The 26,725-nt window shown below is 38.3% G+C and overlaps 1 protein-coding gene across 8 annotated transcripts in view; it reads left to right on the forward strand.

Moving 5' to 3' along the window:
• Positions 1–26,725, forward strand: part of MAP7 (microtubule associated protein 7) — a 132,077-nt gene that overhangs the window by 91,533 nt on the left and 13,819 nt on the right. For 4 of the 8 annotated variants that reach the window (XM_023750209.1, XM_023750211.1, XM_023750207.1 and 1 more), the window contains 8 exons: positions 4,642–4,805; positions 6,519–6,690; positions 10,167–10,277; positions 15,457–15,570; positions 20,231–20,358; positions 23,747–23,862; positions 24,169–24,452; positions 26,472–26,694. In XM_023750209.1, coding sequence (XP_023605977.1) covers positions 4,642–4,805; positions 6,519–6,690; positions 10,167–10,277; positions 15,457–15,570; positions 20,231–20,358; positions 23,747–23,862; positions 24,169–24,452; positions 26,472–26,694 — 1,312 coding nt within the window. The remainder of the gene's footprint in view (positions 1–4,641; positions 4,806–6,518; positions 6,691–10,166; positions 10,278–15,456; positions 15,571–20,230; positions 20,359–23,746; positions 23,863–24,168; positions 24,453–26,471; positions 26,695–26,725) is intronic. The other 4 variants (XM_023750213.1, XM_023750208.1, XM_014451883.2 and 1 more) reach the window with 3 other exon arrangements.

Below are 26,725 nucleotides of genomic sequence, written 5' to 3' on the forward strand. Positions count from 1 at the left end.
TTTATGAGGGAGAAATTGAGGAGGACCCTTTGTAGAGCTTTTGGAAGTTAAGTAAATCGGTTGTCAATACAGAAAACAGCAGGTTCTGGTTTGAGGTAGGGATGAATATGCAGATAATCAGTACAGTTATGTGATGGATCTGACTGGGAAATTCAAGTGGAAATTTTAGGCAGACAGATGTGACTCTGGAGGAAGTATTGTATGGTACCTGAGAGTACAGGCTTTGGAATCAGAGCTGAAGTAAAATTGCAATTCTTTTAGATTATGTGATCTTGGGAGAGCTATTTAACTTGTTTGAGGGTTTTTTTCCCCCTCATTTGATATTCAATTACGTTTTGTCTGGTAGTATTATTCCTACATTTATTTCATTGTTTTTACCTGCCTGGTAGCTATTTGCTCATTATTTTTATGCTTTATTTGACAATTTGTTGTAAGTTTAAAACAACAACAACAAAAAAACAACAATAAATAACTTCATGGTTTTGTTTTGGCCTGGTCTAAAAGTCTCAATCGTAAGTAATAGGCTTGATTTTATTCCTTTTAGCTTTTTTTTTAACTTTATTTTTTTCCCTTTTTATTGGAGAGGTAGCTTTAGTGGTAGGGGTTGGTTTGATACAAGCATTGAATTTCCATGATTCCCCTTATTAATGTGAAAGTGGTGCTGTGATTTTCTATACTACTGGTGATTACCTTTCATTCTCATTTCCTGACTATTAAATGAAGTTAATCAGTATTTCTTGCACAGATGCTCTTCTTATTTTTCCATTCCACAGCCCCCTCCCTAGGGTTAATGATCTAGGTTTAGCCATTAGATCCCTTTTTTTCCCTTAGAGTTATTATTTAACACATGTAGTCAATGTTTTCAAAGCAACATTAAAATGAAATTTACTTGAATGTAATCAATCATTATTAACATACAGAACAAAGATTTAAAATTTTAACATAAAAAGCAAGAAAGAGAAACCTAATTATAATCCCACACATGTCCTCAAAGGTAAAAACAAAAAGTTGAGTCATGGGAATTAATTGAAAAGAGCTTGGAGATCTCTTTGTACACACTCTCTAATTTAGAGTCAGATGGGTTAGGTAATTTCCCCAACGTCACACATGATCATTGACAGAATCTGTACCTGAACTCAGATATTATCAGTTTCTGGCTCTTCAGGATATTACTGGCTATTCTGGTACTCAGTGTTACCTGTAACCTATTTATATCCTTGTATATCTCAGTATGAAACTAGGACAGCAGCTGTATGTGTGTCAGAGATTAAGTGATAATATTACTCTGTTCTCTGAGTGTCATGGTTTTCTTTCCTTCATTTGATAGTGAATTTGTACTCCACCTACGCAGAGGTAAGCCTGTGCAGAAGGACCAGACTGGGCAGTGGATTGTGAATGTGACTGAATGGGGAGTCCACCCAGCCCATGAGTGCAGCGTGCGCCATTTGAGTTCTCTGTCCCACCTGTGTTTTTCCCATTGGCTGAATTTCTCTCTAGCAATAGAACAGGAATTAATATGATTGTCAAAAAGATTCAGTCACTGTAATTACCTACATGTATTGAGTCCCTACTACATACATGGCACTGTGCTAAGTGCTCTATATGTTACCATGGACCCACCTGGTCACTCTGTCAGGAAGATGGTACCATAGCAATCTGAGGGGACAGACAGGACCACAGAAGTCACTTCTTGTTCAGAAGCAGGACGGGGGGTGGACTCAGGTCCTCGTGCTCTATCCACTACAATACCCTGCTTTTCATTTTTTATTCTTTTCAGTACCAGAGTCGCTGTGTGTTTCTAAATGGAGTCCAGATTGATAGTGGAGCTCCCCTTTGTGTGGCAGACACACTGTCACAGTGTCATTAAAATATAATCCTGGTGGCAGCAGCTCAAGGGTGGGACTGACGTGTTAATGTCCAGTATTTGGGGGGCTACAGTGGGTTTTCATTTCTTTTTATATTATGAGCCCAGAATTGGAGGGGGGATATTAACTTCACATCAGTAAAGGTTAATAATATTCATCACAGTTCCTTTTTGGACATGCTATTATACTTTTATAGAGCTGCCTCTAAGAAATTAGTGATTGTTGATTTAAATACTGAATGAGTTGTCTGCTCAGGTTGCCATAACAAAATACCATAGACTGGGTGGTTAAAACAACAGAAATTTATTTTCTCACAGTTCTGGAGGTTGGAAAGTGTGAGATCAAGGTTCCAGCAGGGTTCAGTTTCTGATGAGCGCTCTCCTCCTGGCTTGCAGAAGGCTGCTTTGTTCTCAAATGAGCATCTAAGCATGTACAGTCGGGTGCAGAGAGCACTTGGGGTCTCTTCTCTTAAGGCCTCTAATCCTATAGGATTAGGGCCCTACCCTTATGACCTCATTTTACCTCCTAAAGGCCCTGTCACCAAATGCAGTCATATTGGGTAGTTAGGGTTTCAACATATGAATGGGGGGTGTGGGGCTGGGCACACTTCAGTCCACAGCAGTTGTTGATTATTTTTCTTGTGTTCAAAAATATCATTTCTTAATGATTTAAGACTTTCACATTATCTGGCATCCTTAGGAGATATTTTAAATAGCTAAACCTCTTAGGATAAATTAATTTTTAAATTCTTATTAAAATCTTGAAATACTTTATATGTTATTCTTCAGTTTTAAAAAGTTGCATGATCTGTACTTGGTAATAATTCTAGCACTCACCAGCATACTCTGCAATAATATGAAAGTGTTGTTTGCTTATTTCACCATTGTTTGCCTATTCTCTGTATGACTGTTTTAAAAAAAGACAATTGTTTAAAGAAGGCTCTGCAATAGGATCTTGATTTCCTGGTAGAAAAAATGGAAGTGGCACTTGATAAGAGGAATAAAGATATGTTCTTCCTTTAAAAGATTATTTGGGTTAAAAGTAATTATAATTGTAGTAATGTCTATTCCTATTGAGATAACACAACCTTAAGAATCGAATTCAATTTTCTGGATTGAAATCATGATGATGATAATGACAAAGATGACAGTCATAACTAATATTTCTTGAAAGTTTACTAAGTGCAGAGAACTACTCTGTGTTAAGTGAAATTATTCTTTTAATCCTCATAGTAATTCTATGAGGAAGGGCCTGTATTTATCCACAATTTATCCTAACAGTAGTGAGGCATAGAAAGGTTAAGTAACTTACAACAACAGCAGCAAAGATATGGGAGAAACATGGTTTGTTTGAAAGGTGTAGTAAGGAGACAGGTCTACTTTAAGAATGAAAAGGCTACTATGGAGAGCATTGCAGAGTAAGGCCAAATAACAATATTAAGGCCAAGTGTAGGTAGGACTTGAGAAATCAGGGGACTTGACATTTAATGAGCAAATAGTAAAATAAATATTCATGAGCAAGAAAGTAGTCTGATGAAAAACATTATTTAAGGAAAATTAATGTGAATTGATTAACTCTTATTTTACCTTACCATTTTTTAAAGATATTTAATATTTCATAAAAATGTTTATCTCTTATTTTATCTTGTTGGCTTTTGGATTTCTTACAGAAAAGGAATATATTACATTTATAAATGTCCCCAAAGAATCTGAAATTTTCCTCAAACAGGATATAAAAGTCAAAGACTATGTAGTTGGAAAGCTAAGTGTTAAGAAATAGATGTATTATATTGCATATCCACAGGTTTCAGGGTTTATGCTTTCAATTTTGTTTGGATACTTTTGCCTACAATGTTAGTAACTCATATTAAAGATGTGTTTAGTTACCATGGTTCAAGAAAGCATCTTATTAAAAAATTAGTTTTGTATATTTTCCCCTAACAGGAGGAAGGAACATGTATATATAAGGAAGAAAAGAAGCATTTTGTCACTGAACACTATTTTTTTGAATTCTGTGTTTCTATTCATTTCATGATGTTTTCTTATCTAACTAGGTTATGAGCCCTTCAGACACAAGATCAGTTGATGATTTGGTCCCTCACATTGCTTATCTGACTCAGTATGATATGTCTGTGAGGCATTTAATAAAACTTTTATTAACTATCAATCTTTTTTTTTTTAATTATCAATCTTTGGGATTTTCTCCCAAGTCCTTTTAATTCTGTTAGAGACCCAGTGCTATGTTGAAACAAATGTAGTCACATTTTCAATCTGAAGAATATCTCATTTTTTAAAAAGAGAGAGACAGATAGTACTATTGGTTTTTAGGGCATCTTATCACTAGCAGATTTGAGAGCAGAGCATCTGATATATATAATTCTATAGTAATAATACAGGTTGTCTCCCAAAAATGTATACATACTTTATCAGCTGATAGCTCAATTGATGTTCTTTCTTTTCGGGTTTAACCTATGGGAATTAATAATTATTCAAAGTGTATATAGATTTTAGGGACTCCTTGTATATCAAACTAGAAGACTGTAGGGATTCTCAAAGAGCAGAATTCCATTCATCTTCTTCAACCTCATTGTTAGCATATGAAATAATGCTAAAAATTAACCACAGTACTTTTTCCTTAAAATTTGAAGAAAGCACAGGCCTGCTTGGTTACTACAAAACCGAAGAACCCGTATGTGTTAAGTGCACGCCCTTACACAGCCCTAACTGTTCAAGTTTTGAAGCGGCCTGTGTTTGATTCGCCTTGTCTTTCTTCCTAGCTGCGAGAGAAATACTCTGGTTAGAAAAAGAAGAGCGAGCCAGGCAGCACTACGAAAAGCACCTGGAAGAGAGGAAGAAGAAGTTGGAAGAGCAGAGGCTGAAGGAAGAGCGGAGGAGGGCTGCTGTGGAGGAAAAGCGAAGGCAGAGACTAGAGGAGGACAAAGTAAGGTGCCGCTCTCTCTGGGAAATGGATGGGAGGCGCATCTATTGCAGAAATGCAGCGGACTTGCTATGGAACTTCCCATTAAGGTGCTGAGACGCGTGGCAAAATTGTCTCAGAGTAAGCTGGACAGACAGACACAGTGTGGAAGGAGGTTAGGGTGTGGAAGTCTTGTAGAGAATAGTGTGCTTGTTCCTATTACCACAGAAACTTTAAAAGCCCATTTTCTCTGCTCTAGACCTATAACTTCTTTATGTTCAGTTAATCTATACTGAAATATCAAGACCACTCCAAGTCATTGGATTTCTCTTTTTGTTTGTTTGTGGGGTTTTTTGTTGTTGTTGTTCATTCTTACCTGAGGATATTTTCTCCATTGATTTTCAGAGAGAGTGGAAGGGAGGGGAAGAGACAGAGAGAGAGAAACATCAATGTGAGAGAGCCACATCGATTGGTTGCCTCCCACATGCGCGCTGACTGGTGCCGGGGATCAAGCCTGCAACCCTTCAGGGGATCAAGTATGTGCCCTTGACCAGAATCAAACCCGAGACCCTTCAGTCCACAGGCTGACGCTCTACCCACTAAGCCAAACCAGTCAGGCCAAGTCATTGGATTTCTATAGGGCTTTACCATCGACAAACTTTTTCCACATATTAGATTGTCTCATTTATCCCTATTCAACCCTTGAATTTGGCAAAAATGGAGATATAGAATTAGAATGGGTAAAATACAAGGTTATACAATTCAGTAAGTTGTGGAGTCAGATTCTAAATTCCATTTTTTAGGCATGGTACCACATGTGTTTAATATCTGTGTAAGGTAAGACCTGCACTACCATGAAAACATCATATTCCCAGTAGTAATAATAAAGATCATATGTTAGGTACCTACTATATGCAATGGGCTTTTTCAACTGGCTCCTAATGATTTCAGTAACCATCCCAGGTTGATAATATTCTCACTTTAAGATAATATATAACCCTGGCCAGTGTGGCTCAGTTGGTTGAATGTCATCTCCATGTATCTAAAGGTTACCATTTGGCTCCTCGGTCAGGGCATATACTCAGGTTTCAGGTTCAATTCCTGGTCAGGTGTATGCAGGAGGCAACCGATCAATATTTCTCCTCTCTCTCTCTCTCTCTCTCCCCCCCCCCCTTTTCTTCCTTTCTCTCTCTCTCTCAAATCAACAAAAACATTTTTTTTTAAAAAAGATCAATAAAAACATTTTTTGAAAATCTATTTCCTAAATGTTAAGAAATAGATTAGGAGTACTCCCTCTCACTACTCTGTCTTAAGTTAAAGAAGCCTTGCTCTGGCTAAGTAGCTCAATTGGTTAGAGCAGTGGTCAGCAAACTGCGGCTCGTGAGCCACATGCGACTCTTTGGCCCCTTGAGTGTGGCTCTTCCACAAAATACAGACTTCTGCGCATGGGCCACGAAGTTTCAATCGCACTGTACGTGCGCACCCACATGTGGCATTTTGTGGAAGAGCCACACTCAAGGGGCCAAAGAGCCGCATGTGGCTCGCAGGCTGCAGTTTGCTGACCACTGGGTTAGAGCATTGTCCCTATATGTCAAGGTTTCAGGTTTGATAAGAGATCAGGGCACATACAAGAAGCAACCAATGAATGCATCAGTAGGTGGGGCAATAGATAGATGTTTCTCTCTCTCTCTCATTCTCTTTTTCTCTCAAATCAATTTTTTATAAAAAATTTTAAAGAAGTCTCAAATAACTAGGTTGAGTCCAATCATCAACTGCTCTATTCCATTTAAGGAGCGCCATGAAGCTGTTGTACGACGTACGATGGAAAGGAGCCAGAAACCAAAACAGAAGCATAACCGATGGTCATGGGGAGGCCCTCTCCATGCCAGCCACAGCGTTCACAGCACAGGTAAACAGGCGGTGACCACTTTCACAGTCCCTTTTTGTTTTTCCTGAGCAGTAAAAGTGCAGTTGCTTCTTTTTCCTAAGTCTGTGTTTGCAAAACAAAAATCATGCTGAAACAATGACACTACAATTAAATGATGCTTCTGTTTGAGGATAAGAGGGTGATGGAGGTAAGAAGATAAGATTGTCCCCCTTAACATAGACTGCTTTTCTCATTTGTTACAAAGTCCTTGAGGAGAGAGAAATCTATGCAATGCTTCTAAATAAACATGCTAGTTTCAACTCTACATTAGTCTAATTAAATTACATAGGGTTTCAGGATTATGAAATTGGTTCACCAGTTGTATCTTTTACTCTAGAAGAATCATAGGCTTATTGACTAATTAAAATCAATACTACGAGCTTATGTATTCTGACCCTAAAGTGTATGCAACACTAGCTTTGTAAGAGAAAGTGCAGGTTTTGAGGCTACAAATAGTAGATGCCTTTGCTATTCCCTTGTTCTTAAGTAGACATGAGAATACTGAAATTTGGAATTAGTGAAAGGCCTTATTTTTGTACTGTAAATTCAATACACCTTGAATTTTATATAGTGTGTCAGTTCTTTTTCATTTGTGTGAGTCTAATAGCCTCTTTTTTTAATTTACTTTGAAAGGTCATTGTCTTACATGCTGTCCCCAGGTGGTTTTGTTGAATCATCATTCACCTTTCTTGATTTAGCAGGCCTGGACCACCACTTCACAACTTTGGGTGGTACTAGAAAGTCTGGTACAGACCTCCCTGTGATTGCTGATTGCCTGACCTGTAGCTGGCACCTCAGACCTAGGGCCAGAGTTCATCAATAGCTGGACCATCACCACCGTAGTCATAATGCTTGCTTAATATCCCATTGCATAGACCTAGATCTGGCATATAGCACAGTGTTTCTTAAGTGTGATAATATAACTCAGGTGACTTGAAGGTGTTGAAATAATTACATGTCATATGTTTACTTTCTCCTTAAATGATCATTTTAAGATAAAACTTTAAAAAAATTTTTTTTAGCGAATAAATTACCTGGGATCAAAGCACATCCAGTTTGGTTTCCCCTCCCCACCCCATTCCATCCTTGTGCAGCCACTTGTAGTTGTAATCTACTAGTAAATGTTAATGGATTTTTGTTTGTTTGCTCTATTCTCTTTCATTCCTAACATTCAGTGTATTTTCTATAACCCCTTCATGTTTAAAAAAAGTCTAAAATCATATTACCACAATTTACTTTCCTGTCAGAGTAAATCACAATTGAAAGCAGTTTTCTTGGCTCTTTTTTGGTGGGGCACCTATCAAATCTGTGATCATTAGGATCACTTACGGGTGATGTTTCACTCTAGGGATAGTTTTACACACGTGTTCCATGTAGAAAAGCTGTCATGGTACATATTTTTATAACCTTACTGTTTTTTCTTTTATTTGGCTTTGTTTTTCATGTGTAGGCAGAAGTATACTCTGTTACAGATTTTCTTTGAAGGGAAATAAAGTTCCCTCGCACTCAGAGTTCAATAAATGACCGTTAGTGCTGTCACTCAGAGCAAGAGAATGTAAACTGTTGTATAAAATTCGTTTTTATAAGCGCTGTGGATGAGAGAACATTGCTGCTACATAGACGAGAGAAGTTTGGAAATAATGGGAATATACCAAAATTCTCAAAGGTCAAAATGATCTGCTGTGACCTCGAGAGCAACAACCAGACCTCCCTCATTTTGAATACCCCTTACTACACAGCAATGCCTAACTCCTGGTGGTACTCATTCAGTGTTCATGACCAACAAACAGGTCCTAGAAATTAAATTTAATCAGATTAAATCAGTGTGTTGTCTGACTGCTCGCACATCAACTAGCACTGGCTTGTAAACTTTGTACTGTTTAAGCCAGTTCGTCAAAAATCCTTTCGTGAATTTGTGTTCGGTTCAATGAGAAAAAGAAATTATTAAAACTTATCTTATTATGTATAAAATAATGTAATAAATACATATTATACCCCCATAATTTTAACCATGCAGGATAGGCCTACATGTAGACACAATTTTCCTCTAATTAGAGCTTAACATATAAAGCAATATCAGAAAATGTATTGCTATAAAATCACTGGAAATATCTTTCATTATCCTTCCTTGTGCGCTTGAACCTCATAATTAAGGTGTTCCTTTTGACATTTTATCCTGAATCTTTATGTTAGGAACACCCGAAGGGCCCATCAGTTAAGTATAAATAAATCTGAGTCACAGAAATTATGTTTGGATTATTTTAATAAGTAAATGCTTCAACCATAAATGAGCCCCAGTAGGAGATAGAAATGTCTGATGCTGGTGGAAGACTTGCTGTAACTAATGGCCAAAAATGGTTATTCTGTGGGGAAAAGTTTACTGTAAAATTTGTACTACAGGGTTAGTTAGACCAATAGCAACTAGGTTTTGAAAGCCTTTCTCCCACAAGGAATATTTTGGTTTGTTTTGGTTTTAGAAGATGTTAACAATAGAAAAATAAAACAAAATATGGCAAAAACCCCATTACCTTTGGCTATTATAGAACATCTACCTGCCTCCTAAATAAATACAATGAGATTTTTTAAACTTTTGATGTACACAATTTTATTCAGGGAATATGATTTATGCTACCGAGTATTGTTACAACTTGGTTCCACTATACAGACAGCAAACTAATAGAGTTGATTTTTGCCTTTTAAATGACTGCTATTTCTCTTCTGACTTGAACTTTAAGAATTGCTCTAAAATTACTCAACAGCAGGATGAACAATATTGTTAATATACTTAAAGGAAGGAATTCTGATTTTCTTTTTATGACCATCTGTTTTGTCAGGCAAGTTTGTGGGCTGTTTCTACCTTTGCAAACCATATTAAACTCTATGTTCTAGGCTTAGAGACATGGTTATTAGTAGACTTTTTAAATAGAAATACTATTTTCCTCTTCTTTCTTGTTAATGTGTTTTCCTATAATGAACTTTCATGCCCTGGTTGCAAATGACCCTGGGAGCCAAGCTATCAGCAGATACGCAGAACCTGGTGTTCTTTGTCTTCTAGTGTTTACTTTCTATTTTACCAGCACTGTGTCTACCCCATTGTTCCTGCTTCGAGAAATTATAAAGGCTGTCACATGTATGGCCCTCTCTTTGCTTCACAGTCTGCCTCCATTGTTTTAGTTGCCTTCCACTGACTTTCATTCCTCATATTATAACATTACGCTTGAATTTCCCTGGCTGACAAACTGGTGAGCTGAATATTTATTTTATCCCATAAGGAAAATGAATTTTATTTCTACCCTTTAAGTTACCTTGCAAATGTCCACTTGGAAAACTGTGCTATCACGAAAGATCTAGGGATAGAGCTGAAAGCATCCAGTCCTAGTTTTCCCTTCCATCAGCGAACTAGGAAATTGCAATCCTGCATGCTGGCTGTCAATTAGCATTATCTCCATTTGTTTTAGATCCAGACAGGCGGTCAGTTTCCACCATGAATCTTTCGAAACATGTTGATCCCGTCATTAGCAAGCGGCTCTCCTCTTCATCTGCAACTTTACTAAATTCTCCAGATAGAGGTACAGTCAAAAGGAAAACAAAAAAAGTGTTCTGTTATTTACTTAATGCTTTTTTTTCTGGATGTTTACAGATAAAAATAAGCATCTGAAGTTGCTTTCCCTACGTTTCTTAAATAGGAAGAAAAAAACTTCAGAATAAAAAAGCAATAAACGGCTGAGCAGCATTTTCCTTGCGACAAGAACATTTCTCATTTTAGAACTTGGCTGAATGATTGCATTTAGCAGTGATGAAAGCGGTGCTTCTCTCAACTCTTTAGTAACTGAGTTTACAGCTCCAGAAATCACCCACTTATCCACTAACATGCAACTAATCTTTGTTATGAACATTTATTTTACTTCAATCATACTGTCTTTGACTTTTCATCTGTACTTTGGAAATTCCAATCTTTGATTTTCTTAAAAAAAAAAAAAACTTAATTGATTCATGTTAGTAGATTCCATTTGCTAACTTCTCATTTAACCAAACCTTTCTTGCCGCATTTCTTGTGTGTGTGTGACTGGTTTTTTGGTTTCCATTCATTTACTCTTAAGGGATTTGGCCTAACTTCAAGAATATCATCAGTGAAGCCTCCTAAAAATTTTAATAATCATAGTCCTCCAATTAACATTTACTTTAATTTTGAGTTTTATTCATCTTATGGATTTACAGTACATGAATGTTATTTATTAAATGAAAGCTTTATTTTACATATTTTATATATCATGGTAGGAAAAACCAAGCTTTTAAGATAAGCTACTTGTTTTACATAATTAAAATGATTTTAAATTAAAAAACAAAACAAAAAAATTATTGTGCAATATAAAAATACATATTCTTTAAAAGTAACAAGTTGTGGTTACTTTAAGTGCTTTATTAAGAAACTGATGGGGAAAGGTTCAGTGTTTATACTAGTAGTATTGAAAAAGAATGTAATGTGTGCATGTTCTGTATGTGTGTATGTGTATTTGTGTATTTTATATTGTATAAAAATTATGGTGTCATAATGTACAATATTCTATGTGCTGATGTTGTTTTATAACTAATCTCTTAATACAGTAAATGTTTGAACAACTTCCTGTTCTTGCCTTTTAACTTAAACCATTCCTTTTTTTCTCTTTAACCTAATTTGCCTAAATCAGTATTAGACATGTAGTCAAATTAGAAGCCTTTTATAAAGTATTATGAATTAAAATTCCTTTCATAAATAGCCTTTCTTTTCAAACTCATTCCCCCTAATGTAACCTAAAATATAGCATGTGAATGCTATTCTTACAGTTGTCTATTCTTCTTTTGTTTGGAGCTGGTCACTTACTCTAATTTCATACTTTTGGGGAACCTGGATATCAGACAAGCTACAGTTGGGATTTTACACTACTTTTAAGTTAAACCTTGCATACTTCTTCCTACAGTACACAGCTAAATTAGGGTAAGGTTGAGAGTGGGAGGTGGGCAGTAAGCCAGACAACATCCTGTCCACACTTCCTCAGAAGGACAATGCTGAGTCAACTAGGAATAAGATGTTTTATAGGTTCTGTGTGATAATATCTGATTGGATATTCTTAAGAAAAAGCATCTTAGAACTTGGGGGAATTTGTTGGATGACTCCTCTACTCTAGTTGGGGTAAGAGTCCCGAAGAGGTGCAGGGCCTGAACCAGTATCCTAGAGGCTGACTATTAGAGAAGAGGGACTAGAATAGTGATCACCAGCTCCTAACCCATGTTGCTACACTGCATCTTCAGGTTTTACCTTCATGGATGCCCTTCCTAAGATCAACCCTGACTCTGTGCGTTCTTCCTCTGGGAAAGGTTAAGGGTCAAGGGAAGTTTAATAAACAAGTCATAGCTGGGGCCAGGAAACTGCCCCTTGAATCATGGTACAGGCTTATAAAACTGAATACTAAGCTGACCAACAGGATAGGAGGGAGACACTAAATTGGGGAGTTCTGTTTATTTCCCATTTATCAAAAAGTTCCTGGATCTAACAGATACGGTTGGCTCTAAAGGAAGATTTGGGTCATCCAGAGGTTCCTTTAGGTCCAGGAAGCAGTTTTTTTTTAAGTTGAGCAAAACCCTCAAGAGGACAGTGAAAAATCTGGGTCTTTTAAAAAGAATAGAAATTCTGAATTTGAACTTCCCAATTTAAAAACTTAAGGAATTTACTTAGCTTATTTTATGCTACTTTTAAAAGTTGGTTATGCTTTATCATCAAATTAAAAAGCATTTTTATTAAATTACTGAAGTAGAGGTTTTTACAGACTAATCTGTTAGAGGTTATATCTATATACCATTACTAGGGGTGGTTTGAGCGTTCTCAACCTCACAGCACAAGCCTGGGAGCTGGTATTAAACTGAGGCTCTGATATTCTCAAGGTTGATATTCAGCTGGAATGCTGTACTGGTTATTAAAAACACTCAAATATTTTCATACCAGTTGGTAAGTATTCACTTCCCCAAGCTGTGCTTCCCCAGGTCACCCAGGGCTAGTGAGTGGCATCCATGTCCTACCAGTTTTTAAATATTTTGATTATCACACCTGAATATAGCATCATAGACTGATAAAATGACCCGAGTTAAAAGGAAACCCCTGACTACCAAAGATTTCTATAATTGCTGCAATAGAGTGAATATTGCCACTGGAAATTTTTACATTAAAAATGTGTATTTCTTATTAATTTAAGTTACCTGCTTAGCCAGCTTTTTTCTCAAGGGCAAATAGTAAGGAGAGTTTTTTTAAAAGTAAGAATGAAGTCACCTACTCTTTGCTTAAAATTAGTCCATACATTTTTTTTCCTAGAGTCTAGGACAGAGGACATGGTGTGGTAGACCTCAAACTGAATTCTGCCCACAGGCATGTTCTGCTTGACCTGAGCAAAGGATTTGTTCTTTTTTTCATTTGAATTAATTGGCATCATTTTTAAAATGGAATATATCATTTAGGTTTTCTATTTTTAATGAAAAATCAGGACCTGGCAACACTTGCCTGGTTTCTCCATCATCTGGAACCTAATAGTAGTTTTCTGCTCATGGGGAATATGCAGGTGCAAATATCTAGCATGTTTGTTTGCCTCCCGGGTCCGGGTAGTCTATTATAGGGATTGTCAAAATCTCATTTTTAAGTGCTTAAACAGGATCGATACTTTATTTCAGGAGAATTAATATCTCTTCATTCCAGAGTTTATCACCTTAAAATCAGGCCCCTCTAAGTGAAAAAATAAAACAAAAAACATAAACTCACTCTCCTGTCCATACCTTTACTAAAAAGTTACCTTATGGAAGAGATCTGTCTCTCTTTTGCTCAGGGCATAGCTGTGAAGGTGGTAGAAGAGGAAACATGTGTCTCTTAGCAAATCATTCATTCATGGGTCAGAGCTTTAATCTCTTTGGATGTGCTTTAAATACAAGTCAAAGAGTTTTTAATCTTCATTTGAGGCAAATTTTGGTTGATGCCTTAAAGATGCACAGAAATAAAGTAATTGAACTTAATGAAGGGGTAGGGTAGAGGGACATGTCTTTTCAATGATAAACCATCTCGGCAGTTCTATTTTATCTAAAAAAGGAAGCATTCATCTCTTCTTCCCTTTCTCATCTACTAAAAATAGAGTTCTGGTGAAGATTTTAATTTAATCCTAATGTTTTTCCCCATTGATCTTCTGTGGATGTATTGTAATTCTAGATTACAATATTTTTGTTGTTGATACACAAAGCGCACATACACTACCATACTACAATTTGTAATTAGCACGTTTCTCAATGTACATTATACTACCTCTGTACCTATTACATTGGTTTTTGTAACAGATCTTTTTGTTAATGTCTTGCTGTTAGATAAGATTTCATTTAACCGTGAAGGCTCTCCAAATAACCAGAAAAATTTAATAAACAATTCACTGATTATTAAATTCACCAGAGCCTTGATCACAATAGTCATTCTTTTTTTAAGTCAGATAATTAAGGTTCTTATTGGAAGTTGGTACCACTTCGAGATAGAAGCAAATATTTTCTGTGACACATGTAACACTGGATGGCTTCTAATAACTAAAACTACTTTCCTAGAATATAAATGCCATTCATTTCAAACATGTCATATATAAGATTGTTATAAGAACGACTGCTCCAGAGGCAAAGAGACTTACTTGTACCTGCTGTTTACCATGAGGAACAGAATGGCCTTGCCAGGTTTAGACAGTTTTAAAGTCTTTTATAAGTCACTTGGAAATGTGTTCTAAAATAAAGATATATTATCGCTTGAGTGATTTTTGTAGACTTCTTTCCTGGAATTTTAGAAAGTTGCCTCTGTATTTTCATAGGCCATCAATGGAAGCTAACGTAAGCAAAGTAATTTATGATTGGCATGCATTTCCTAACAGTGGGCGTGCCAAGCCCCATATAATTTAGGACCATACTTCATTACATTATTTTAAATTGACCTTCCAGATTCTTCACACCAACTAGCAATCTCCAATTTATGTTTCTATTGGATTTTGGCTTTTCTATTTAATTTTATCTTGCTTCAACTTTACCCTTACGCTCCCCCAAAATTTTATGTTGCTGTCAAACAGGGACCTGAAAGAACCCGACTTTGCTGAATGAAAAAGCCAAAAGGAAATTCTATACAGAACTGTGCATGAGTCCTCTTCCGTTTTATTATCTTTAATTTCCCCACAATTACCCGAGTCACAATTCATGGAGATCTATCAACATGTAATGGAGACCTTTCTATCTTTATTTACTTATAAATCCAGTCTTGCATTAAGCTGGCATGGCCGCTGGTGGCGCTGATTATTCAGGGTACTTAGGAATTCCTTTGGCTGAGGTGTGTCAGCAGTCCACTGCCCATCCTGATAAGGGCAGACGGCAGATAGGTATGACTGGAGTCGGTGACACATGCCAAACCTGTCGTGGAAATAACATTTCTGCTGTGTTATCTGTTGACTGCTATAGGAGGGTGGTTAGCGAAAACTGCACCCATAAAACTAATATAGAGCCTGCCACAAAATGAACCTTTGCAGAAAGGCAATGCCATAGGATAACGGCTCCGATGGGGAGGGTTCCTGTTGCCCTGACTCTTCACCCACTGTCCTCGCCAGAGAGCCCGTCTCTCTCGAAGGCCGGCATGTGGAAGCGATAGGTGTGATGCTCTGCACCCTCTTGCCCCTGGAAGGAATGCTTCTAACATCTTGCTTATGTGGTGACGTTTAGCTCGCCGCCTGCAGCTCAGCCCATGGGAGAGCAGCGTTGTTAACAGACTGCTGACGCCCACGCACTCGTTCCTGGCCAGGAGTAAAAGCACAGCTGCCTTGTCTGGAGATGCAGGTAAAACTGTCACGGTGCACCTTTCCTGGGGCCGTCGAGTCCTCCTTTTGAAGCATATCTGAGCCTCCATCTGACCACATCTTCGTTTTTCCCAATGTGAGCTTCTCTCTCCTCCGGGTGGAATAGCTTTGGAAATGTGTCTGTTGGTGTTGGTTTCATGCCCCTGGCATTGTTTCCTCTTCGCATCCATCTTAGCATCTTATCTGGACACCAGATGTCAGGCAGACAAAGGGTCCCCTCCCTGTGATGAGATACTTCTGTCTGTTCAGAACATTCCCAGAAAGAACTGTGCCTTCCCTAACTTTCTTTCTGCCCTTGCATCTAAGCCAATGATCAGAGGCAGAAATAATTTAATATACTAACATGTGGACTTGGGGATAAAATCAAAGCACGAGCCGATTTAAGCATACAGTTTCATAATGTGGCTGTCGGCTGGCTACTTACCCTCCTGTGCCAGTCTTTTATATGTCAACTTGGAAGAGTACCCTTCCAAAACTCTTAAGATTTGTGGAGAAGGCTAATTATAGTGTTCTTAATTGTTACATACTTTGAAAATATAGTATGTAAAATGCACCAAGTACTGGCTATTATAATTAATTATAACTCCTTTACTTTTTTGAAATGCAAAACACGCCTGAATGGGCCAATTAATTCCATATATCTAGCTGGAAGATACATATTAGGCTTTTGGCAACATCACATGGTGAGTTGATTTAGATATTCCCAGCTATCTTTGGGCACAGCTGGTGTATCAATATAACCAGTCTACTAGCCCTCATCGTTGGCACTTAAGAAATTGCATAGCCTCTTCACAAAATTCCCTTTAAAAAACACTTTGCCTCTGCGAACCTCTTCACTTACAAATACTAATTCTTGGTTTTATAATGTCTTTCATCTCTGGTTTCCAATGAGCTAATATCAACACTAATTCTCACAGTACCCCTGGGAGATAGTCAAGAAAGCACGTTCAGGCATTCCCACCACCTGCCTGTGGAACCCAGTAATGAAAGTGATTTACCAGAGCCACTTAGGAAATCAGTAGACTGGACCTTAAACTAGCTTACCCTCCATCCTTGGCACCCCGTGTGATGCTCTGTGTACCTTGTGCATTCAACTAGCTGGACCACAATGTTCTGTGTTTTCTGTAAAGTAACTTGTCAGCTGTCATGTTATATCTGAGATATTTCTGGAGGAAAAAGTATAGCTTATTTCAAGATAGTTTTCGTTTTTTATGCCTGTGAATGGCATACTTTTATATAAGTTTTTCTTTAGGTCCAGCTAATTGAAGAACCTCTAACACTGCTTTTTCAGTTTTCTTTCATAGGATCTAAATAATAGTTTATGGCTATCATGCTTATGAATCTCCGTATTGTATGTTTTCATACTAAAAGACTGCCTCGCAGCTAGAAAATTGTCTTTGTTTGCTATTTCTGTCATCACTAACTTTTGTCAATTCTTTCACTCTTCCTCTAGTCTTTTTCAACACCATTTCCTCATTTTCCACCCATTCTACCCACCCATCTTCCCACCTTCCTTCTTCATTGTTATGTTCAGCCAGGTGCTTTTTACCTCCTAACTGGTTCTTCTTTACTTTGCAACTTTTCCATTCTCCTTGTCACAGATTGACTCATTAATTTACTTTAGTGTGAAGCAATGTATAGCCTTTCCTTGAGTTGCCTGTTTCATTAATATATTCCTTAGATCATTGTTACCTGTTATTGCATCAGTACAGCTTATGTTTAATGAACCAAAACTGTTGATTTCTAAAATTTTCCATATGAAATTACATATGTAAACATCTCTTACATATATCTTGTCAAAAACACTTTTTCTGTCTACTCTCGTTGATTTTTCTTTCTTGTCTTCCCATTTTAGTGTTGTCCCTTGAGTTCATCTTATATCCAATTGCCATTGGCAAGAGGATGACCTACATCCAGAGCCAGGGTTACAATAGTAGATCAAAATAGTCACCCCTAAGATGTTCAGTGATTGCAAACTTCCAGAACAAGCCATGAGAGCAGTTGAGAACTGAAAATCAGAGTCTCATTTGTATCTACTGCTTTGGGTTGACTTTTCCATGCCCACTTTAAAAAATACATTTAAAATAACTGTGATTATTAGAGCTCAGGATTAAAAGAGTTAATACATATAAAATGCTTAGAATAGTGCCTGCACATAGTAGGCACTCAATAAATTTAATATTATTATTATTATTCTATTATGTAATTTTTCTATTCTCCATGCCACACTCCAACCACTTGAACTGCATTGTCTTTTCACCCATCTTTTCATATAGCAAATCTTGAATGATTTAAATTAAGGCACACTTGCTACCAAGGATAGAGAAAATGCAGATATTGTGGAAGACTTTCTATAGAAGAATTTTCACGTGTAACAAATTGACTTTGAGATAAGGAGAGCATTCTGGGGGAGTGGGGAAGACAACTAAGATTGCTCTTACTATTTCTTCAAAAGAGCAAGAGTATTAGAATAATTGACTTAAAGTTTCAGGTTTTTCAGTAGTTGCTATCGAGAACAACAATGAAGCTCATGAAATGTAATATCCTTAGAAGGAATTTATAGTGTTTATTTTAGCCAGGCAATGTTCCTTGAACAATTAAATTTGAAGATTTTAGTGTAAACTACACTGATAGGTTTAAGACATTTTCATCCTTTGATTAATGTTACCTCGGCACCATAATAAAGAATAAACTGGAGGCATGATGAGATTGGTTTACATCCAGGATGGTCTCAAAATTGCTCCATAAATACCCCCCAAAATAACTGTTTTTCACTAGAGGAAAAAGAAATCATATTTCTGTGCTTTATTCCTTTTTCAGTGTCAGACCTATGGCCTCAGAGCAAGGCTGTTGTCTAGTCTAGAGTTTCTTGACCCCCCAGCACGGTTAGTGGCCCTCTGGTCATGCCCTAGGCAATGTGTGCCTCTCCTGGTCATGAATCCTACAGAAGTGCCTTGTGCCAGGATGTTATTTTCTAAATATATTTGATTGGCTTGGAAGAGTTTTACATTAATGAACTCTTCCCTTGTCTGGGAAATGCAAATGCTTTGCCGTGGCATTGAGAAAGGTTATTTTCAAATTATTTCCCCTGTGATCACAGTAAACCAAATGAGATAAGGTCCTTTCCTCACAATACAGAGAAATCTTCTTTTGCCATTAAGATCTGAAACAAAGCTCTGTGTCAACTCCCAAGTAAGACACACATATTCTTTTCAGGAGAGCTGAGGGAATGCAAAATGTTTCTGTTTACCCAGAAGAAATAGAGCTCTGTGTTCAGATAATGGGAAAAGAGAATGCAATTTCCAGTCTGTTTACTGCCTTGGCCACTGATAACCGGGAGATCCTGCCAGGCATTTGGTGAAAGGTGCAGTCTGATCCACGTTCTGTCTATAGGTTAAACTAAAATAAACATACGTTTAAACCCTAACTCTGAAATTAAGATGACCCCAAATTTGTCTTGTGAACTTTTGAGTTTTTAATTTGTTAATACTGGTATATTCAGCTGGCATGAATGGTCTCTTTAAAGAGTTGTACCATGGCTAGAATTGGGTAAAACCATGTTTACAACAGTTCACTTACATACAATTCTCCTCAGTGGTCATGTTTAATTGTCTTATTTTTTTTGCTGGAGAACAAGATTTCTGGATGAGATCTGAAAATGAGCCTTGGAACCTTAGTACCCATACTTTAGATACCTCTGCAGTACTTATTGTCTGAATGAATGTCTTTAAATCATCATTGCTCAGAATCCCTTGATTAATGACGGCGTTCCTTTGAAGGTGAATGGTCAGAAACTTTGTGATTTTTCAAAAAAATGTTCCATTTTGGGTACAACTGTAAAGCTATGCATGATTCAACTTTATTTTTGGCAATTCTAACATATTTGTGTTTTATTCACCATTTTAAATGATGACATCCTGTTTCCCCATACATTCTGCTGCTGCTTGTTATGAACCTTCAATGCTTTGGATTCTGGGAAAATCCACAAGCATGCATTTGATTTGCCTTTAAATAGATAAAACTTTCACAGAATTTTTTTCTAGAAATTATTAGTTATCCTTCAAACAGGTCTTAACACCTGGTAAGACTTGGTCATTTAACATTTTTAAAATTCAGTTGCTTTTTCTTTTTTTAACCACTGCCTATTGAACTTTACTCCTGAAATAGTTGCTTGCTTGCTTGCTTGCTTCCTGTCTTTCCACCTTTTGTTCACTCTTAAAGCTAATTAGGAAAAATGTGATTATAAAGCAGGCCTTATATAAAAATTACCTTTCATTAATGTAGCATTTTACCAAACCTTGAGTTTATAGGAATATAAGGCCATTGCATTCCATAATTATTGGATTACATCTATTTCTTTAATCAGTATTTAAATAGCCAAAGAGCTTATATATTCCAGATTTTTCATTTGGATATGCCTTCCTCTTGGACACACCACAAACTGACAGGACTGTGAGGAGAGTTGAGTATGAGGGCCTGGATACCTGTAGGTAATAACATCTTCTCCCTGCTTTTCTCTCTATCTCCGCTTTGCTCCTTTTCCTGAACCTGCTTTTGGCTTTCCTTCAACTGCTCCTCTGGCACTCTTGTGTGTAAAACAATCACCTGCACCCTAGTTATCCCCATTTGTCCTCGTTCAGCATCTTGCAGCCCCATCAACATCATGCCCTACAAAGCTACACACTCTAGAAATCCGATGGATCGAACAAAATTCTTAGTAACACCGCCCGATGGCTCTGCGCGAAGGAGGACTATTCACAGCACAGCGGTGAGTAGCCTTTGGGGGTGACCAGGCAAATCTGTGCTATTTCTTGTGCGGAGTGGACACGCACACACACCCACCGCCCCCTGTTCTCCCAGGTGCAGTGTGGGTGTGATACTGGGAGATGCTGACATGCACCATCTCATCTGTCCCACCAGACCTGAATCCGGTTGGCTGAGTGGTAGTGTCCCTATACTTCCTCTCCACTTGGAGATTTTACTCCCCCTAAAAATTTGAATTTGAACGTGAAAAAAACTCTTCTTTGTTCACTTGTGTCTGGGTGACTGAACTACCCATTCTGTAGGTTGCCTTCTTACCCTGTTGATTGTGTCCTTCGTTACACAGGACTTTTTAAGTTTGGTGTAGTCCCATTTGTCTATTTTTGCTTTTGCTACTTGTGCTTTGGTGTCATACCCAAACCATTACCAAATCCAGTATTATGGAGCTTCCCCTATGTTTCCCTCTAGGAATTTTATAGGTTTAAGTCTTACATTTAGGTCTTTTGTCTAGGTTGATATAATTTTTGTATATGGTATAAGGTACCGGTGCAGCTACATTCATTTGCATGTGGATATCCACTTTAGCAAGCACCAGTTGTTAAGAGACCATCTTTTCCCCATTGATTGGTCTTGGAAGCCTTTTCAAGGATCCTTTGATTATTGTCACAAGGGTTTATTTCTGGGCTCTCTGTCTATTCCATTGGCCTATATATTTTTCTTGATGCCAGCACCACACTAAATTTTTAAATTTTAGTTTATTGGGGTATACCACACTTTTAATTACCGTAGCTTTGTAATATGTTTTGAAATTAGAAGTGTAAGATCTCCAACTTTGTTCCTTTCAAGATTGTTTTGGCTATTCAGGGTCCCTTGAGGTTCCATATGAACTTAAGATGAATTTTTCTATTTCTAAAAAATAAATAACATTGGGTTTTGATAGGGATTGCTTTGAACCTGTAGATCACTTTGTATAAAAGTGATACCTTGCCATTAATAAGTCTTCTAGTCTATGAATATAGGATGTTGTCTCATTTATTTGTGTCTTCCTTAATTTCTGACAGCAGTGTCTTCTAGTTTTCAGTATATAGGTCTTCCGCCTCCTTGGTTATGTTTATCCCTAAGTATTTTGTTCTTTTTGATGCAATCATAAATGGAATTGTTTTCTTAATTTCCTTTCAATTTTATTTCATTTAGATCTAAATTCAAATGGCTATAATTGAGCACTTGAAATACGTTTTGTGAGACTGAATTTAATTTTTAACTTTATTTAATTTTAATTAATTTAGACCAAATTCAAATGGCCAAATGTGGCCAGTGGCTACCATATTGGACATCATAGATTTAGAACATTTTTGTCATCACAAAACATTCTACTGGACAGTGCTGCCTTGAGTGTCTGTTTGTTTTGTCTCTCTTAGAGGTTATTTGTATTTAAACCTAACTCTAATTGTCTTGCTGGGAAGTTGTCCAGATCATTGATATGAGCAGGAGTTCCACTTTAGCCTTATGGAAAGTGTTAACAAGAAAGATTATTGTACAGACCACTGGCTATTTACTCAGATCAGGATAAGAATCAAGAGCACCTTTTTATGTGTGGTACCCAAACAAGTGATTGATTGGGTACAAGATCAATGAAAGGATAAAAACATCTATCTGCCTGGGAGGGTATTATATCAAGTATTGAGCCGTTTTCCAAACTGGTTTCCCACTGCTCCCCTACCACTTTAAGATGATTTGATGATTTAGAAGGAGCTCAGTTTTAGGGGAAAAAAAGATTAGTTCAGTTTTTAAAAAAAAGACTGAGTAGTGTACACTTGTATATGTAGTTTCATTCTCTGATAACTGTCTTATCAAGGTACAGATGATGAAATTCATCCCCAAACCCTCTACATCACAAATCGCCCTTCCCTGTTTTCCTATTCAGATCTCTCCTTGATCTGACTTCAGCCAAATAAAAATGTTTTAAATAAAAGGGAAAAAAGCTACTTGAAGTGCTTAACCCCAGCCTCCCTTGTGAAGAGCCCTGAGCCTTCCTCTCCAGGGACTGATCCACAAGAGGCATAATTACTACCCTGTACACCAGTCAGGAGGGTCCCGTGTGGTGGCTGCTGCTTCTGCTACACAAGGACTGTGTAGCAGAGACCAGAGATGGGGGCAAAAAGTGGTGATGGAAGCCTCCAGTGATAGAGAGCTGCCATGCATCTTATGAAGGTCTTTGCTGCCCCACTCTTTATGTGTTGTATTCTGAAAGACATTGAGTATTATTTGATACTAGATTGCCCCCACTCCCATGGCCCCGTCCATCAACTAAGATGCTACTAAGGAAAAGAGAGAAGCAATTAGAAGGGACAGTGAAGGGAACTAAAAAGGTAGGAAGACAGGAACTGATGCACGAACCTGACTAGAAAAAGAAAGAAGAGAAGGTACACTATGAACTTATTGGTCCTGAGACTAGATAATAGTGTGCCCCTTTCCTTGTATACCGCAGTCTGCTTTCCTGAAAGGGTCCCGCAGAGTGAAGAGCTGCCAGGTGCTCACACAGGTGCCTCCAGCAAGCATCCATTTCCATCCCAGAACATGGTCGGCGAGTTTCAGATATTGGAAATGAGCCTTTTGTACCCTGTGGAGTTTTTTGTCGTGGTTAATGTTAGACGATTAGAACACTTGTCTGGGTTTCCCTTCGCCCATTTCAACTTAGGAAAGCTGTCATCTCTCTGGCTGGATTCCTGGTTGTCAGTCAGGGGAGGGCTGATGTTTTGGCCCACCCTCAGATTACATTTTCATCCCTAGTGAAGATAACTAAAAATAGCTAAAATTCCTCACCTTGAACCTGACTTTTTCTTCAAGAGCAGAAAGACACTAACTGAGTCAGGACTTGTTACTATAACATCCATATAAAAATATTAATTAAAGTCTGATATAGCTGACATGTAAATTAAAAAAAAAAAGATTGAGCTATGGTATGTTCCAGAAAAGTGTTAAAGAATTTAAAGATATAAAGTGTATTTTAATTAAAAATTGGGGTGGGGGAGACTGGAAGTGACTTCTATTTTGACACTTGTGTGGGTTAAACCAGATTATTTGCTCCCAGTAATTTTATACACAAAGTACAGGTGCTTTCTAAAAATATAAGTGTATTTTTTTTCTTACAAATGTAAATCCAAATCACACATCAAGAACCTTCTTATTAGTGTCACAGTATGTGGCTTTAGTATAATGTTTGCTTTAAAGCTAACACAGGCCTTTTGTTTGGGATGGAATGGAGATATATAAGGAAGGTTAGAAAATATCTAAAATGTGACTCCATGGATTGCAGCTCCATTGCTGAATACCCTGAGTTGGGTTGTCTGACGCATGGGGGAAAAAATCTAATTATTGTGTTTCTCTGAACTTAGGGCCATAAAAGAGAGAGGGAGAGAGAAAACGTACCCTTCCACCGCACATCCGGCATCCGAAGGGCTTTGTCTCCATCTCATCCCAAAGCCAGATCACCGGCTTCCCCCCGACTGTGGTAAGTGGCATGGAAGAGGCCGGCGGGGTTGCTCCATGCTGGAGAAGTGGTAGGTCCCCTGAAAGGAAGCTGTTCCCCCTACACGGTTCGACCTTAACTTCGGGAATAACATTTGTTTCTTAACGAAAACTGGTATGGGCCTTTAACGTGAATATTTCCGCATTTGTCACATAAAAGACAAATATACAAGGCTAAATACCTTCACTTCTTTTCCGTATTATATGATAAGGGGCTCGGGGAATGGAGATTCTGGCAAGCCTGTTCTGGCATGTTCCCTCCTCTTCATGTTGTGTGTTTGTTTCCCAGGCTCCCATCCAAGTCCCTTCCTCATTTGCCTGGCACACCCAGACCTACATCTTCCTTGCCTCCCGGACCAGTCAAAGCTACCCCTGCTCAGGTCCGGCCCCCATCCCCTGGCAACATCCGCCCTGTCAAGAGGGAAGTCAGAGTGGAACCTGAGAGAAAAGACCCCGAGAAGGAACCTCAGAAAGTTGCCAATGAGCCCCCACTAAAGGGTCGAATACCTCTAGTGAAGGTGGAAGAAGCCACAGCTGAAGAGGGGACAGCTGGTGAATCAGAGGATGCCTCTGGTAAGAATCAACCCACTTGTGGTGGAATATGGGTTGCTTGCTCTTTCCCCTTTTCTCCTGCCTTTTTTATCCCCCTTTTGGGGAATTAGAAATTTTATTCTGAGGCTAATTGTGGGACCTTTTCTTAAGTATAGTTTTCTTACCTATAATGAAAGTAGAATTGTACATCCAAAGCCCTACTGTTGGACGAGTCATAGCATATTAATTCAGTTATGGTTTTTAATTCCTTTATTATTTTCACAAAATGTGGTCTTCAGAGCACCAGCATCAGAATTACTTGTGTTATCTGTTGCTGTGTTACAAATTATCTTAACACTGTACAGCTTAAATCAACAATTTTTATATCACACAGAGTCTCGGTCAGAAATTTGGAAGCAGCTTAGCCTGATTATTGGAGGACAGCTCGTACACGTGGCTATTGGCAGGTGGCCTCGGCCGCATGGCATGTGAACCTCCCCATAGGGTTGCTTGATGTCCTCACAATTTGTCTGCTTGCTCTGCTGGCTTTTCCATAAGCTGAGTGATCTAAGAGAGAGAATCAGGAGGAATCCACAGTATCTTTTATGCCTAGTTTTAGAAGACACAAAAATCACTATTCTGTCATGTTCTGGTCATTGAAAACAAGTCCCTAGGTTCAACTCACACTCAAGTGGAGGGGATTGGTCTCCACCATTTAAAGGGAGGATTGTCAAAGAATTTGTGCAGATATTTTTAAACCACCATATCTATGACATTCCAAACTTCAGGAGCCTGGCTCTACATCAAACCTACTGAATCAGAATATGTGGGGGATCCAAGGACTCAAAAAGATACTAAGTTCTCCAGGTGACTCCTGTGCAGGATTGCCAGGTAAAATACAGAGTGGCCAGTTATCCTATTCCTGTGCTTCTGGAGTTTAAGGACCACTGGCTTAGCCCGTGTGTTTGACAGAAGTTAGAATTTTTTTTTTTTCAGAAGATCCAGTGGATCTCATCTCTTCCCAGCTAACCAGATGTTATTTAGAAGTTTGAAATCACCTGGACCTAGGAATTCAGTATTTCTTGTTGAAAATTGTCTTTATTCAAAAGTTTTCTCCTTAACACTTAATTTGAAGATAATTTGAAGATTGAGGGTAGGAGCAAAGAAAGAATTGATGGCTCAAGACGAATAGGGTTGTTAGAGAATGGAGGAGTCCAGTGTTTGTTTGCATGCAAAGGAGAAGAGAAAGGCCAAAGAGAGGCTTGAGCTTAAGAAAAACCTGTGGGCGTGGAAGGAGAAATGTAAATCTTGACAGGAGCGTCTGGAATGGTCGGTGCCAGGAGCGCACTCCTCGCGGTGCCTCTGTGTGGGACTGCCTGCTGTGCTAGCTCTCTAGGTCATTTTCCTGCATCTGAATAAGGTCAGAGAACTTCTGCTCCCATCCTGCATCTTGGCATCAGGATTGACAGTGAGGACCGGGATGTGTAAGGTATAGGAGTGCCAGCTCCTCAAGTGGCCCTTGGCTCCTCCTGCCTCCCACCTGGACACAGCTCTGAGTAGACAAGAGGGACATCTTCATTGGGTCTTATCTTCCCGGCCTGAGTCTGGCTCGTGGCATGGATGCTGAGGATGATCAGCTTTATCCTCTAGTAAGGAATGGTCACTAAAGAGAAGGATTTTTAAATTTTAATCAAAGGCAAATGGAAGATCTCACCTTCTTTTTTGCTCAGGGTATAACTTCCCACAGAACCTAATGTGAGGCTCTATGCTCAGTACACATTCGACATGACACATGTTCTTAACTGATTTAACTTGTATAAAAATTAGACTTGTTGAAAAGTGTCAGCTTTGTTGGATGTCTCACATACACATGCAGCGTTTTGTTATCTGTTGCTTGGTTACAGATAGAATACAGTGAAACTGTGAGAACACACAGTAATAAACATTCCCTTTTCTTTTATAATGATGAATTCTAGGTCTGGGGTGTAGGGAATGCTAGTTTTTGTTTTATTTATTGGGTTTTGTTTCCAATTGGTTTTCTCCTTGTATCTTTTTCTACAGTTGTTCCAGCCCCAGCCCCAGCCCCAGCCCCCACTCCAGCCTCCGTCCCAGCGACAGTCCCAGTACCATCACCAACTGTGACTGCCAGTGCTTCTCCTAAGACCTCGGCAGGCACCACCGACCCAGAAGAGGCCACAAGGCTGCTAGCTGAGAAGAGGCGGCTGGCCCGAGAGCAGAGAGAGAAGGAGGAAAGGGAAAAGAGGGAGAGGGAAGAGCTTGAAAGGTAAAGCAGTGGCATTGCTAAGTGATATAGG

The sequence above is a fragment of the Myotis lucifugus genome, unplaced genomic scaffold (assembly GCF_000147115.1).
Source record: "Myotis lucifugus unplaced genomic scaffold, Myoluc2.0 scaffold_11, whole genome shotgun sequence".
Lineage (NCBI taxonomy): Eukaryota > Metazoa > Chordata > Mammalia > Chiroptera > Vespertilionidae > Myotis > Myotis lucifugus.